Source organism: Fukomys damarensis, unplaced genomic scaffold (genome assembly GCF_012274545.1).
Source record: "Fukomys damarensis isolate Sample0158 unplaced genomic scaffold, DMR_v1.0_HiC HiC_scaffold_11, whole genome shotgun sequence".
NCBI lineage: Eukaryota > Metazoa > Chordata > Mammalia > Rodentia > Bathyergidae > Fukomys > Fukomys damarensis.
The window spans coordinates 13,627,197-13,644,477 of NW_022900923.1; the positions used below are offsets into that span (position 1 = coordinate 13,627,197).

The following is a 17,281-nucleotide window of genomic DNA, read 5'->3' on the forward strand; positions in this document are numbered from 1 at the left end:
TGGAAAAAATAAGGTTCTTTCCATTGCAAGCACCCAGTTGAAGGTATTTTGTTATAGTAGCCTGAACAGTCTAAGACATACTCTTGAGCACCACATGGAGACATCACTGGAGTAGAAAGTAGGTTCTAGGAGGCACAGTCAGTGGGCGCAGAGGCTGTGAGTGAGTGCACGCGACAAAGTCTGCATGGACACGCTGTTGATACACGGAGCAACAAACCATGGGCCAGACAGCTAAAGCATGAACTACCCCTGTGTGGAACTTTGTGTGTGTGGCTGCTGTGCTCATGATTTTAGAGGCGTGGTTTCATGGGGTGGGTACTGTTATTTATCAGCATTTTACCACGAGGGTTGCAGGACAGGCATGCTAATGTGTCTCCTAAATGATGGATCTGAGGCTCGAGGCTGCCCAATATACCCACTGTAGCAAAGATCTGTGTGTCTGTCAGTGGAAGGAAACATCGCCAGGCTCTGTGTCATGTGGAGCCCAACTTGCCTGAAGAGCCTACTCAAGATATTCAAGCCTAGGACGTTGGTGGTTCTTCTTTCTGGGAGAAGCTGTCCGTCTCTTGAGTTTTCTCAGAATCCCTGCTCTCAGCAGAACACCCAAGGAGACTTTTACTCTAATGTAGATTTCTGGCCAGGTCACAGGGAAGCAAAAAAGCACAAAACTTACTTTCCAATGAGGGGGATGAAATCTGGAAAGTACTCCTGGAAGAAATCCAGCACCTCACTGCTGGTGAGAAGTTTTTCAAACTCTTCAAAGGGCATGAACAAAGTGCACGTGAAGGATTTGTCCTGGAAGAAGAAGAAGAAAAACAATGCGAGAGAGAACAGGGGCTGGGCAATGCAATGCCTTCCTGAATGCTGGGCCCCTAAATCACAGAGCTTCCTGCTAGGACCAGAGTGACTGTTCAAGCAGACTGAAAGGTCCTGTTGCCTTCTTCTCATCCCTAAAGAAAAGCTCTGCCAGGTTTCAGTGGTGCTCTGGTCATTAAGAGAATTTCTACACTAAAATTTCCATTGTCACCAAGCAAACACTGTGCTCCTTAGATTACTAGTAGGTTGGTTGATTTGATTTTTTTTTTTTCTCTTTTTCTCCCTCTTAAGACAGTACCAAAAGATCCTGCACTCCAGGGCAGATTGCAACAGGAAGAAAAAGACCAACCAGAGAACAGATAGCAGATCTGCATAGGAGAAAAGCCCCAAGGGGCTAGTGAAAGAAAAGATCTGCTCTTTTTCTTTCTAATAATATATATCTCATTGTCCTACTGGCCTTAAAGGTTGGAGGTACTTCCTAATATATATTCTAAATCTCTAGGTTTTGGGGGGGCTGTTTCATCTCAGACTATATTTGATGGGGATGACAGGTACCCCCCCCAACAAACTCCTGTCATGCATTCAAGTTAAGCCTTTCTGTAAAATAATTGGAGTTCCTTCCCAGGTTTTCCCACAGTAATCCAAAGCTTTAAAGGTATAATCATTAAATAGATTAACAATGAAGAGGTCAGTTAGGTACACATAGACAAAATAAAAACTAATGAAAACATTAACTTTAGATGCAAATTTTCAGTTAATAAGAAATTCCATATTACCGTGTTAGGAAGTGCAATCATCATAAAGGTATTTCTAGGCCAAATGTGCAGATAATTAGGTTCCATGGCAAACTACAGGAGATAAAAGCATATTTATACTTGATTGGCACCTTAGTGTAACAATTCTATAAAACTGTATATTCTTCCCACAGTTTAAATCAGAATCACACAAGTGATAGGATATCTATTGCAACAGCTAGAAGTTGTCGTAGAATGATTTGTGTTCTATCTTTCTAAGCTTAACTTTAGGCGATTTTTTATACCAACTGTAATTCAAGATTTGAGAACATGTTATAATTTTCTTTCTCTCTCCATATGCACACACACATATACATGTATGCATGTATGCAATAAATACATATGAAATACAGTATATGTGTGGGAAGTAATATTTTTGCCTTATTTGGGTACTTTTTTATATTGAACAGAACAGTTTTAAGTTTCTCGTGAAGCAAACAAAATTTTACAAACAAGATTTTTTTATCTGATTCCTACAATATAAGTAAAAGAATTATTTTTTAGTTGCCCCTCTACAATGCCTGCAATGACAATCTGAATAAATATTGATTCCTTGGGTAGATCAATTGACCCGAAGATCTACTTGACCCAAATAAATGTATCTGTTATATACGAGAAATAATTTCATTTATAATTGCATAACATTTAGTTATAAAATATGTAGTCTATTTGACAATTATTTATTTTTGTTTTGTTTTGGGTTTTTTTTTTTTTTGGTACCAGGGATCGAACTTGGGTCCTTGCACTTGCAAGGCAGGCCACCTAACCGCTGAGCTAAATCCCTGGCCCTGTTTTTGTTTTTTGAGACAGGGTCTCACTATGTAGTTGAGACTGACCTGGAACTCACTATGTAGCTCAGGCTGGTCTCTAACTCACAGAGATCCTCCTGCCTCAGCCTCCCGAGTGCTGCGATTACAGGCATGTGCCACCACGCCCGGCCCAACAATTATTTCAAATTTGTATTTTTCTGCAATGCTTAGACAGCATCCCTCATATGTGTACTTTGCATACTAAGAGAAGAATATTGTCTCCCAGCCAGCGTTTTCATGTTGAAATGTAGTTACTGCATCTTAGGAGAAGGGATGCGTGCCTGCCTGGCTTTTCTTAGCCCCAGGACCTCAGACAATATCTCAAACATGAGATATTGACTTCAAAGATCCTGTAATGCAGTGGAATAGGCAAGATGGATACATTTGAAAAACCAACTTCTCTTCAACAACAGTGTAAGTGTTGGAAAGTCAGTAACTGGTTTGATACCAAATTAGAAGTACAGGAAATAAGAGGTTGACAAGTTCTTGTGGGGCTGCGGTAGTTAAAACAAAGGGATACTGCAGAAGAGGAAAGAGGAAGTGAAGCACAGTTGCCTCTGGTACGGTTGCATTTGCTGAACCAGGTGGAGGAGGAGTAAATGAGCCAGTGGTTTAGGCAGGTGGGGAGGAGACCAGCCGGTGAAGCAGATACCCTTGATTTTCCTTCTTGGTGTTTTTAGTATCTTCTGACCACTTCTCCAACCTTTTCCAAAAGGTGAGAAAGGGAGGAGAAATAACAGAGAGTAATTTTTTGCTTACCACTTACTTCAATAGTAAAGGTTAATACTTCTGATTAAAATAGTTAGGAAGGTAATATATCTTCTGTCTTTCTCATTGTCTATATGTCATTGTAATAGACAGAGAATATAATACCAGGAACATATCGACGCTCACAGGTATTTAATAATCCTAAAAAATGACTCTTAAATTTCTTTATTATCAAGTCATACTCTCAATAGCCCTCCTTAGGATAGAGCTGCCCCAAGGACAGCTTGGCATAAGCCTTATTGGTCACTTTGCTGCAGGTCTCTAAGCCAAAATAATTTGGTGCCTGTGTAAAAGCAGCTTTAAGATGAGCCTGCAGGGCTGAGGGGCAGGGGTGAAACACAGCAGGAGAGCGCCTGTCTGTTGCGCGTGAGGCACATACCTGGGCCTGATCCGCAGCACCAAAAGGGGTGGATTCCTGAAAAATCCCTCAAAAGCTTTTCTTTTACCCAATTTCCTTCTCGCTTCACCCATCAGAGACGGAGAGCGTCTGTCCCATATATTACATTGGAATGGAAAACGGGAAAATATAAAGTGTCATAGGATTATTTTGGAGCCATATCAAAATATCCCTATTCTGGGTCACATTGCTGTCAACATTAGTTTTTGTCGTCATTGTTTCGTTTTCTGTTTTTGGCAGCAAGGTCTCAGCATACAGCTCAGGTTGGCCTTGAACTCACTATGTAGCCCAGGCTGGCCTCAGATTCTCAGCCATTCTCCTAGTTCAGCCTTCCAAGTGTGGGAGTACAGTTGTGCATCACCATGGTCCACTATGTTAACACTATTTCTTAAAAGAACGAAACAAAAAAAACACACCAATAATTACTATTCATTTTGTATAGCTATAAAATAGATGGATCTCTTTACTTTAGCACACACTGTTCTATTTCACACTGAGGTGTTTTTTCAAAAGAATCCTCTTACCTTCTAATCTAGAATTACTGGCTATGAGAACAGGACCCACCTGAAAAGCCATACAGTAAGCACCGAAAAATTAGTGAATGCGTTTTTGACCAGGAGGAAGAAGTAGAGATGCAATGAAATTTTAAAATATGGACTTGACTGTCTTATACAGTTTGTTGATGCCACTATTCCACATTGACTAAGTATTTTATAGATCTGCATTTGAAGTAGAACAGATTAAATCAGTACCTTTAAAATGGATCTTTCATATGCAAATAAAGCCATTTAACGTTATCTACCCTTACTAATTTCTAAGCTTTACAAACTTCTATTAATGTTTTCATTTCCCCTATCAAGTTTCCATGTTTATTTATGGCAAAAGAAAATAAAAATTAGTTTTTAATTTGTTTCTAAAAATAAAGTTGTATATCACAATTTTTATAAAAATTAGCATACCACTTATTTGCCTCTGATGTCATATAACAGCGGAACAAGGGAATGACAAAAACTCAGTGGAAATCACTGCAACAATTCATTCGACATTTGATTTGATTAATTATTTAAATGCTATTTGATTTCATCATAGTTGTTAGAGTTATCAGTATACTGGAAAATGGATTCCTGTCAGTGAAAGGTGGAGTGACATCTTAATTGGCTGTGGGATTCACCCAGGAGAGTAGTAAAGCACGTTTCTGAGTATGTCTGGATGGGTCCTTGAGACATGGCCTTGGCGTCTATATCTGCTCCCTCATCCCTTCCTCTCTGGCACTGTGTCCATGCTCTGCTCCTGGCCAGTATGAACTAAACAGCTTTGCTCTGCCATACCCTCCACCATGATGTTTCTGCCTTGGAGCCTATCACTGGTGAACTCAACCCCCTAAAACCATTAGCCAAATTAAACCTCTGCTCCTTTAAGTTTGTAATTGTTGAGCATTGTGCCCCAATGACAGGAAATCTGACTAATACAATTCTCAACCTTTTTTTTTCCTTCTCAAGAGAATATTGACAAATGGTATTATGATGTAATACAAATCCCTTGTATGTTTCCCTCCTTTCTTTTCAACTCAAGAAAACATACTAAAAGGTTAGGGAGTGAGAATGCCATAATGGTATTGCTAAAGGGATACCTGCACATGTGACTTACTATTAATTGCAAAGTTCTTTTGGTGCACCTCAAAAATGATCAAGACATGCCACGAGAGAGCCATTGCACGAGATCACGCATCTGCCGTTCTGTGGGGGAGGGCAGTGGGAAGGGAACTAACTCACATCCCCATTCTTAGGTGGAACAGTCAACTCCATGTACCCATGAGGAATGTAATGTTGACTATAATCAAAGCGGGGTTTCTTTGTGAGGTGGTTTCTCACTGTTGAATACGCTCCATCACATCCTATAATGAGGTCACATGTGACATCTTCGGGAACTTTGTCAGCCCTGAAAAATACAATGAACCATTCAAAACAAGACCAAAAAATCTAGTAAAAATATGATGATAGAATTTTACACGGTTATGTAAAGAAGTGGCTCAGTGAGTAACCAGAAAACTCACTGTTACATGTTTTGAGCCAGGAGTCAGTAGATATAATATTAAAATGAAAACTCTTGTCCTAGTCACAGTTTTACTTCTGAGAACGAGAGTAATATACAACCATGCTGATCAATACTTGCTGAGCCGTAGAAGTGTGACAAAGAGCTGAGCTCTCTGCATGAAGGAGGAGAAATCTTGAGCAAAGGGAAAGGTAACCCCAGTGTATGAACAATGCAATACAATCCAAATGTATCAATGAATGAATCAATGAATGAATGATCAAATGCAGGGATGTGACCAGATTTTTTTAGGAGCAACAAGTTTGGTTTAAGCAAAGAATATCAGAAGATAAGCTTAAGACAAGAATACGTATTGTCCTTTATTCTCCAGGAGTGGATCCAGGATACCAGAATCTGTGGATGCTCAAGTCCTTTACGTAACGTAATATAGTATTTGCATATAAACTGTGCACATCCTCCTGTATACTTATCTCTAAAGTATTTATAGTGCTTAATAAAATATAAATGCTATGTAAATAGCTGTTATACTGTGCTGTGTAGAGAGTAATGGTGAGGAAAAAAGTCTGTACATATTCTGTAAAGATGCAATTAAAAAATAGTTTTGATCTGAGGTGGGCTGAATCCATGGGTGAGGACCTCACAGGCATGAATGGTCATGGCCAACTGTACAATGCGTGGAGGAGAAAGAGGGAGATGAAGAAAATTTTGGATGTAAAGATTTAAATATTATTATTCAGGAAAAAGAGAGAAAGCCAATTTATCTATTGGAAGAATGAAGGATGAAGAGTGGTAGTTTGAGAAAACTCACCGGGCAGTTTGAGGTAATAACAAGATGTACCTGTGATCAGGAAATTGACATTCACTGATTAGGACTCCATGTTATAACCCCAGAGTGAGATAATGAGACATAGCATTTTGGAGGAAATAGAATCAGCCAAGGAGGGACAGATGTCAGGGAAAGCCAGGCAGGGGAGGGCCACCAATTTCAAGGGAAGAGAGAGTTTGAAACTGAATATGGTCACCTGTGTTGAACATTATGGGGAGGTGAGACAGTTTGAATATTAAGAAGATTTAGCTCAGTGGTGCTGCTGCCTGCTTCATGAGTACAAGGTAAAGAGTTGGATCCCCCGTACACACACACACACACACAAAAAAGAAATCACAGAGCTTGGTATTCAGAAAGTGTACAGGCTAATTTTCAATCTAAAAGTCCCTGAATATAGCGACTATTCCAATTACCTTTTCCATTATCATTTATGTTGTCCAAAAGAACGAAAGAACAAAGTTTACACATCCATTTCTCTACTCTAAGCCTTCACCTCCGAAGCCACAGCCTAACCCATGATTACCCGAGCACTGTGATTGTTCCTTCTTCAGGGTTACATTTCAACAGTCTGTGGCCAAAGTGCATCTGCACATTGGGGTATTTCTCAACAGCTGAGGAAACAGAAAGAAGGAAAATAGAAATGAAATTCCAGTGGTTGTTTCACTTAATCAAATTACAATATTAATCATTTCCTTGGAATAATATTATGGTGATATTTATTCTCAACAGTATAAAATAAATTTGCAAACTTGAGATTTGACAGCTATTTGGCAAGTAGCCTAGTATTTTTTTTTTTTTAGTAAAACAAAGGAATAAAGATTAGTTATCCAACTAATTACATTGTGTGAGCTCTTATAATTGTTAGCACCCTTGGAAAGAAACAGGTCTCACGTATTTCAAAAGTCGCCCCTAACATAAGGCTTTATTTGTGCTTGGAAATATTCAGCCCAACTGCTTTCCTCATTTGACATGTCTCTTATCTCTCTGTAGCAAGGCCCCTAGACTTCCGACTCAAGTTGTCCCAAATATAGAGCAGTAATACTGCCTTTTTAGAATCAAACACTGAAATGGGGGGGGAGATAAGAACATTTGGAACATCTCCTTCAATAAAACTTGATGATGTTAATTCTTTCTTTTTGCCTGCTAGCAATTTATGGAGTGGAATAAATTTCATTTCCTGAACTATTAATCATTTTCTTATTAAAGAGGTAAAATAGAATTTTTGTCCCTATTAATGGTCATGAAGATCTATAACTATAGGCTATTTATTATTTAAGAAAAGTTACAAATCAGAATACAAATGTTAGAGCTGGAATAGACCTTGGAGACAAGGTAGATCAAAACCTTTCATCTTACAACAGCGTAATCAAGATCCTGGAATGAAAAGTAAAATCTCTGGGGTCACAAAATGTAACAAATCAAAGACCAAAGTTTTCAAGTGGTATATATTGACTTTGTGTTATTTTTACATGTTAAAAATTAAATTAGGGGCCTGGGATTTAGCTCAGTGATGCCACTACCTGCCTTGAAAGCACAAGGTCCTGAGTTAGATCCCTGGTATCCACCCCTCAAAAGAAATTAAGTTAAGAAATATTGAATTTGAAAAATAATCAGAGAAAATAAGCTAAGGCTTATAATACTGACTTCCAAATCAATATTCGTAAGTGGATTTAGCTTTCCTTTTCACCTTGAGTTTCATCTTTTCTTTATTTCGGCTTGATTTAGGGATTGAAGATTGTTGAAGTCCCGAATATTGGATTGGAAGTCTTAGAATATTGAAATGGGGGAGATGATAAGCCAAAGAAATTTAGATATATTTAAGAAATTTTTTTAGAAAGAACTTTCCAGAAATCAGTTTAACTGTCACACTGAAGGTATTTTTTTTACAATAAACTTTTAAACTAATTTACTTTTTTGCTTAAGTGTGCAGTTTTATATCTCGAAGAGTTTTCCACAAAAGTTATTCTTTGATAAACTCCCTTAAAAAACTGTCCTGTGGTCAAAGAGGTAGAGGGGTGGGGAGAGGTAGAAAAGCTAAACATCCTGGCTCCCTTGAGCTCTGGGATCCTGGTCCTCAGCCACAGGTGCTTGAAAATACACTGATCTGATTAACAAGTGTGGCACACTTTGGATTGTGACAACTCTGAACCAAATATATATATATATACATATATATATATAACAAAAATACATCATGAATAACGTTATTGGCTATACATTGAAATAGCAATATTTTTTATATATTGGGTTCATATACCTCATTAAAATTTGCATCACTCTTTTTAGTTTTTTTAAACATGGTTAATATAAAACTGAAAATTACACATGTGGCTGGTATTTGTGGCCTTATATCAGACGATTCTGCTTTTAGAAGCCTACAATGCAGACTAGTATAAAGGTCTTGAGAAGTACTGAAAAAAGACTTTTATTTTTGTATTTCCCTCAATTTTTATTCCTTATTAGTACGTGTATGTCGTTCATTGTGATCACATTCTTCGTGAGGAGTTGGTATGGGTACATAACACATCTCAATGTTTTTCATCCGGTTCCCCTCCACTTCCGAACTGGCTTGATGCAGGATTAGCTAACTTCTTTGGCCACATATCCTTTTTGACTTTTTTTCTTTAATAAGTATCAACACTGTACAGCATAGCGAGCCACGAAACAATTCCACACGAAATGCTCATTCGGGGATATCATTTAACGAGTTTTCCAAGGAGAATTTGTCTAGAAGGAAACGAGCACCCAAAATCGGCCGCATTTGTGGAATGAGTGACTCGCACATTCTCTGCCTTATAAAGAAATGATGGGCTTTAGACGCTAGACAAAGTTTGAGTCAAGAGATTCAGCATTCATTTTATTAACATATTTATATCTTTCGTGAAACTGTGTGCTGTGCAGCATCCATGGACAACAGTTAGGGAAATGTGTATAACATTAATTGTACTTTTCTCGTGTTTTAGCTCCTTAGCATTAGCAGGTGTTTCACATACAATTGTGGAGGCAAAAACCAAGTGGCTAAAAGCACATACTTTGGAATAAAGAGACTTCCGTTCAAATCCAGATCCTACATTGTTGATAGTGTGACCTCTAATTAGCCAGTAACCCAAACCCTGAGGTAAAAATAATTCCTACTTCATACAGTTGGTGGAAGGGTTCTGTAAATCAACACGGATAAGCTACTTCTCACTGTGCTGGTCCTCTGCTGAATGTCTCCTATTATTTTTACCTTAGATGCTATATGAAGAGGCTGTTTTATATGTCATACTGCGGACCTGAGAGGTGGCTCGTGTCATTTGCTTTCTTAGGAACGACATGAATACACCTAGCAAACTGGTCCCCACGCATGCACCTATCTGTCTAGCAGACAGTCTTCCAAACAACTATAAATAAACAGCCTTAAGAATCATCTGAAGCCGTTTCCTATGTCCTCAGTAAATCAGCTGCATCGACTTTCCCATTACCTCCTCCTCTCAGTTCTACACAGTTTGTTCACCTCACTTCAGTAACTCGATTCAGTTCAGCCCAGCTGACATAGTGCAAACTCGGTGAGAGGGCTGTGGGGACAAAGACGAATCATAGGGAAACTGTACTGTCCAAAGAGCAGAGCTACGGAGCTACATCAAGAAGGGTTGGTTTCTGAGGGCTTGGCTGGTTTCCTGGCAATGAGCCCATCTAGTACAAATGCTGAAGAGAGGAAATTAGTAGGAACGAGGCTTAAATTTAGTGTAGGTTGGAAGATGCACGGCGTGTAATTGGTCATGCAAACTACAAATTTCATTTACAGTCCATTGACTATTCCGTTCATGTGTAGGTATTTTTAGTTAGTCAGGGTTACATTTTACACCCTCCTCTTTCTCAAGCCTCTCAACCCCTATGTACTTGGTCTCCTACCCATACGATGAACCTGCACTCTCCTCTCCTACCATGCTGCTATAACCTTAGCCAGGGCCCTGTTCTTGCACACAGGGATTGTGGCAGTGCCCTGCAGATGGCAACTCTCTCTCTCTCCCTCACCCTCCAGGCTACTGCTGGTCATCTTTTTGAAATGAACACCCGATTGTCGCTTTGCAAATTGTTTGACCACAACTGTTGTTCCACTAGACTGTGAGTTCAAGTGAGTACACATCCATTCCAGTGCCAAAGAAATAAGGCATTCAATACATGCCTGTCAAACATGTGATTTTTCACTTAAATAAATGATAAGATGAGGTGGGAGTGGTGGTGAATGCCTGTAATCCTAACACTCAGGAGGCTGAGGCAGGAGGATCGCTGTGAGTTCAAGACCAGCCTGGGCTACCCAGTGAGTTCCATGTCAGTCTGAACTACATAGTAAGACTCTGTCTCAAAAAACAACAACAAAAAAATGATAAGATGAAAAAAGGAATTCAGGAGGTGGCATTACTGCTGCTCAAGGACTTTGTAATGAACATAGTTCTACTCTTTATAACCCCAAAATAGGAGCAGTAAGCAAATCCTAATAAATCACACAGCAAAATGAGCCCCATGTGCTTTACTCAAACTAGTGAATAAAAACATTTAACTTACCGTTCAATAAATCCTTGTTCAAATTTTCTCTGCTAATAGAAAGAATATACTGCAAGAAAAATAGATCAGATATTGTTTCTGGAGAATGGACAGGCAATTTGAAGTTAGTAGCAGCAGTTATTTATTACTTAGCAGAAAGTTGAAAGCTTAGTTTTTTGTTTCTTTGACTTTTTTGGTTGTGTTTCCAATATATAAAAATTACTTTTATTTAGTGCATTTGGTACATACAAACATCACAGCTTAATCATTTTGGATTTTCTCCCTCATTTCTGGAAAGTCTACCTCCCTTTCCTACCATCTCTCCTATATTTTACTCTTTAATTATTTATAATTTGGATTTCTTATATAAGAGAAACTATGAAATATGAATCCTTCTGTATCTCATTTATTTCACTTAACATTATGGTCTCAAGATCCATCTATTTTCCTATAAATGACTCAAATTTATCTTTCTTTATGGCTGAGTAATATTCCACTGTATAGTTATATCACATTTTCTTCATTCATCTGTTTGTGGACATCTAGTATATTTCTATAATTATAATAATTGTTAATTGCACTGTTATAAACATGGTATGCATGTATCACTGTAATACAGCTCTTTCAGGAAGATATCCAAGAGAAATATAGCTAGATCAAATGGGATTTCTATTTTTGGTTTTTTGAGCACTCTCTATACTGATTTTCATAATGGTTGTACTAGTTTATATTCCCACCAACAGCATAGGAGTTTTCTCCCACTTCCTTGCCAGGAATAATATAACTTCCTTTGTTATTTTCTGAGTTCTTTGACCGCAGTAGAAATGTAAGGATATAAAAACTGAAGAATGGGGGTGGCTGTAAATTTAGTATGAACTCAGTTCTTAAGAACTGAGACATAGCAATAGCATTGGGGGAAAAACAATTTCCTCCCTTTTGTAATGTGGTGAAGGCTACCAGATGGGGAATTTCCAACTAGTTTAAATGTGATGATTTGGTTTTCTTCAGCACACTGCATGATTGTTATGAGTCAATTTAGTACAAGAGAACAACACAAGTATAAAATGTGCTGTGTGGGCCTTCAGGAACACTGTCAGGCTACCTGAGAGGAAACCTACTTTATTTCCTCTGATGTTCCCCACGGAACTCTTAGAGTCGGTAGCCTAACTCTCATTGTCTCTGAGAGATCTCTGAAAACTGAAACTCTCCTCCCTCTCTGAGCCACTCTAGTATTTCTCGACTGCATGAACCTGAAGATCGTCTGTCCCTACCAGGTTGGCCTCTTCTGTGTCCCCAGCAGCTAACACGGTATGGCACACAGGACAATTCTTGTTTACTAGAGCGATACATTTAGTATACAGGGCTAGTACTTAATCTGCATGTGTAAACTTGATTTGCCCATGAAGAAGAGATGGCTCTTTGATCTTTTCTATAGTAGCTAGATCAATTTGGATCCCATTAAATAGGATATGCCAATTAGCTAAAAACATTAACCTCATGAAGGATGGCTAAGTGGACTTTCTTTCTTCCCCTGTGAAGCTTGTGTACGGATTAAGGCTCAGAGCCTATGCTCATATAAAGCCAAAACAAGCAGTTTACTATTTTTCAGAAATCCATTATTTGAAAAATTTGATCCTACTTTGGTTCCAAAGTCCTTGGTCCTTAAAATGCTTTACTATTTAGCCACATTTATCATCGCAAGACCCACAAAGACTTCATTGTCTTGAATATATATGTGTTTTGCCTCTTGCTAATCAAAGTGTGGTGCAAGAACCACCCTGGAGTTTGTTAGAAAAGCAGAATCTCCACCTCCACCCAGCCCTGCTAAACTAGATTCTGCATTTCAACAAGTTCTCAGGTGAATCTGAGAAGCGCTGATCTACCTATGATGGGAGCTCTGTTCACAGTACGAACCTCACTCTGGCTCTGCACTTAATAAGGGAATTCTGGATAAAAACAAAGCGATTTGGAATTGCTACTTGTTGATGGATGTTTAGTACCCTCATTCTATCTCAAGTAAAAAACTCAGCAGGTATAATTAGATGAAAGTATGTATTTTCCCCAGTTACGTTTGCTACTGTGTGAGTGATAAATAAAACACAAAACTGGATAATGAATTTTGTTCCATAATCATCATCTGGCATCTGTTGTTTTAGAAATTCCAGAGTACTGAAAATGCTTCTGGTGCATTCTATACATTCTATTAAAAGCAAATTTTGGGCAAGAGGGTTAGTTAGGGGAAGACAGTGACAGCATAAAACCCTTCAGAGTTGTGGCTGTACGTTATGTGTGACAACGAATAACATGGTTGTTTGCTCCTGTTGAAAGGGGCTGGGAGGGAATGGGCATTCCAAGCAGCTGGGCAGCAGGAGCAAAACACACAGGCAAGAGATGGCCTCGTCATGAAAACAGTAATAACAGCTAGCTTTTAAAATGTGCATTATGAACTGAGTTTTGAACATCATCTACGAATTAACTTGCTGACTACTACATGTGAGACAGGCAATGTTAAAGGTAGGGCTACCGAGGAAGGGGGGCACCAGCAAGCCTGGAGCAATTCCAGTCTTTAGATTTATTTATAATAAGTTCACAGACCATTATCTCCAAGGTGAATCTACCTGATCCTTTGTTCCATAGGGAAGTGCAGATTTTTTTCCTGAGAGGGAGTGAATCATTCTTGCTCTCATGGGAATACCTCGAGATACAATCTGAAATGAAACCAGAAAACAATTATTTCAGTTACTATAACCCGATACTGTAAATAAGCCCGATATTGGCTTTAAAATGTGATTTTCAAGCAGACAGGTATTTGCTGAAGAATCTCTTGTTTCACTGTCTTGTGGATGTTGGGCTTCAGTTTGGCCCTCCACTATAAAAATAACTCAGACCGCCACTTTAGATCCTAAGATGTACTACTAGCAATACGAATCAGAGGAGTCTGTCCAGCATATCTTTAGGCCAAAGAGTGCGGTGACGTGACAGCCTCTGGGAAATAGTACAGTGTTGTTATATGGATTTTTAAAAATGTAACCCTTGCATGTAACTGCTGTAGCGTACATTTTTGAGGCAGTTGTGAAACTTGTCTGTGACTATTATGTGCTGTCTTATAAATTTACAGAGAACTTATCAGACTTTTTTTCTTAAACCCATTGTTTTCAGAGTCTCTTTTTTTGGTACCAGGAATTGAATTCAGGACCTTGCCCTTGTGAGGCAGGTGCAGTGCTGCTGAGCTAAACCCCCAGCTACAATAAAATTTGTAACACCATAAATGTGATTGTCAAATATCTTCCAATTGTTCCTGGTAATTTTAGTGTTTTTTTTTAAACTTTAGATCTTGAAATCAATTTAATGTTTGTCTAACCTAAACCAGTTTCATGAACTGGAGGAAGTGGTTCATTGTTAGAGGGGGGAAAAGTGGTTTTCTGAGACTGATGAAAAGGGACACACTTCTGTTTACATTTCCAAGTTACACGACAGTGGGAAGCCCTATAACAGTAAGCCCATCTGAGGAAAATCTACCATAGGAATACAACCTTACCCAAATATGAGGGGTTTGATAGTTTCAAAGTTCAGATTTTTTCAAATTTTAGGAGGCAAGTATAGTACACATAACACCAGGAGGTCTAGGGTACTACCTCATAAGCAAAAATAGTATTTATTTAGCAAAACATACTTATACTGAATGAAATTTAAAAAAAATAGACCATGGAAAAATCTGTCAGTTCAAGTTCTGGTGCCAAATGAGGGGTGCAAACTTCCCATTTTCAGAGGCTTTGTGAAATAACACTGTGAATAGGACATTATTGCCCCATGTAAGAAGAAGTGGGAAGTTCGTTTGCCTTTTCTCATCATGGGTTCCCTTGTGATCATGGGGTGGGGCGTTGTAGTCTCCTGACTCTGATCTCAAGTCTCCCTGGTGCAGTAACAAATGTGCATCCTCTTGTGAAAGTTTGAATTGTGAAAGCTTTTGTGGAATAATTGTTTGCACAGAGGTCCCTGTCATTAAATGTTCTATTTAAATGTACTATTTTTATTTTCAGACCAGGATAAAATCTAGACCACGAAATTGTTAAAAATCTTCAGGTGTTATCTTCTGCAAGGAAAATGCATTAGCAAGGTACCTGATCTTCCAGGCCAATGGCTTTTAAAGCTTGTCGTCCTCTATAGGAAAGGGCCAAATTAATGCTTCTTCCACGTGCAGATTTAGCCACTCGGATATCTGAGACATTGGAAGTGGACCCTCTGTTAGACACAACTCCTTACATTCTAGCACAGGATGGACATACTACTGTTGCATCAGAACTATGTTATGAGACTCATTAACTCTTCTAAAGAAAACACTAATAGTAAATTAGTATTAAATTAATATTTGGATCATGGAAGTTTTTTTAAATCACTGTTTTCATTTCTTATTAAAATATTTTATTCAGAAAATCAAAAAATCAGAATCACATTTTGCAATCTTTACCATTGACTTACCTTCTCTAGCTTCATATAAATCAACTTGGATATTCCTCTTTGCAAGAAAGCATGCATTTAATGCTCCAACCTAGGAATCAAAACAATTTTTTTTCCACGTGCTCATCTGATTCCACACATATAGGGAACTTTTTGTGGCAGAACTAATCATTGTCTGTGGCTCTATTCTACAGTATCTTTTGTTACACTGATTTACTTAGTCACTGCTGGAGAGTATCAGTTGTAAAAACAGTAAGATTAATTTAAGATTAAATGGTATAATTTTACAAATAGTTTTGGTTTCCTTGGTTTCTACCCCCTCACACCTTATACTACAGATTGAATGCAGGAGAATCCTGTCACTGAGCTACATAAGCAGCCCTTTTTGAATTTTGTTTTGAGACAGTATCTCATGAAACTGTCCAGTTGGACCTCAAATTTGTGATCCTTTTCTCTGAGACTGCCCAGCAGCTGGGATGACAGATATGTGCTGCCTCCCCAGATTTCTTTTTTCAGCTTTTTTATAGTGAGATATAACTTTCTACAGAAAGAACATAAAACATATGGTACAGTTTACAGAATAATTAGAATAGATCTTCATAACATTACAATCCCAATAATCATTACTCAGATCAAAAAGTGAAACACTGCCAGTTATCTCATACACTCCCACTTCTGTCCAATTACAGAACCCTGTTTCTCATGTGGAGTAAACATTATTCTGACTTTTGTGATAGCCCATCCTTGCTTATTCATAGTTCTGCCATTTAGGTGCATATCTCTAAGCAACCTAGTTCAAATTTGGCCATTTTAAACACACACACACACACACACACACACACACACACTGCCAGTTATCTCATACACTCCCACTTCTGTCCAATTACAGAACCCTGTTTCTCATGTGGAGTAAACATTATTCTGACTTTTGTGATAGCCCATCCTTGCTTATTCATAGTTCTGCCATTTAGGTGCATATCTCTAAGCAACCTAGTTCAAATTTGGCCATTTTAAACACACACACACACACACACACACACACACACACTATTTAAAAATACAGGTATACATATTTCCTAAGCAACATAGTTTTGGCCACTTCTGAACCATACATAAACTTTAAATATATACATAATTTTTTGCATCTTGCTGCTGTACCACATTGTACATGTATGAGATTCATTCATATGATCACATGTAAGCATTGTTATCCATTTCTATTATGATATGATTCTTCACTGCATGAAATATCATACGTTATACATCCTACTGTCTAGGAACATATGAACTGTTCCTGGTGTGAGAACATGACTAACAATGTCTTTCACAACACATTTTATACTTGCATTCTTACATGCATGTGATGAGTTTTCTCTAGGGATTTCTACATGTAAAGTGGAATCTCTGGTCAAAGGTTTATGTATTCTTCACTGAGCAGAAATCAATGCAATTGAAACTAAGAAAATGATACAAAAAATAAATGAAACAAAGAGCTGGTTTTTTGAAAGAATAAATAAAATCGACAAACCCTTAGCTAATCTTATCAAAAAAAGGAAAGAAAAGGCTCAGATCCATGCAATCAGGAATGAAAAAGGTGAAGTCACAACAGATCTAAAAGAAATCCAGAAGATCATGAACACCTTCTTTGAGAACCTGTACTCTAATAAAATGGAAAACACAGAGGAAATGGACAGATTTCTAGATACTTATGAATTACCAAAGTTGAACGAAGAAGATAAAAACATTTTAAACACCCCAATCACAATCAGTGAAATTAAAAATGTAATTAAAAACTTACCAACAAAGAAAAGCCCAGGCCCTGATGGATTCACTG

At 38.1% G+C, this 17,281-nt stretch overlaps 1 protein-coding gene across 2 annotated transcripts in view; it reads right to left on the reverse strand.

The window, feature by feature from the left end:
• Kmo (kynurenine 3-monooxygenase) overlaps positions 1-17,281 on the reverse strand; it is a 32,693-nt gene that overhangs the window by 8,159 nt on the left and 7,253 nt on the right. For both annotated transcript variants that reach the window (XM_010642661.3, XM_019210446.2), the window contains exons 2-9: positions 15,469-15,538; positions 15,111-15,208; positions 13,608-13,697; positions 11,011-11,059; positions 6,986-7,073; positions 5,357-5,522; positions 1,593-1,664; positions 674-795 (exon numbers count right to left, since the gene is read on the reverse strand). In XM_010642661.3, coding sequence (XP_010640963.2) covers positions 674-795; positions 1,593-1,664; positions 5,357-5,522; positions 6,986-7,073; positions 11,011-11,059; positions 13,608-13,697; positions 15,111-15,208; positions 15,469-15,538 — 755 coding nt within the window. The remainder of the gene's footprint in view (positions 1-673; positions 796-1,592; positions 1,665-5,356; positions 5,523-6,985; positions 7,074-11,010; positions 11,060-13,607; positions 13,698-15,110; positions 15,209-15,468; positions 15,539-17,281) is intronic.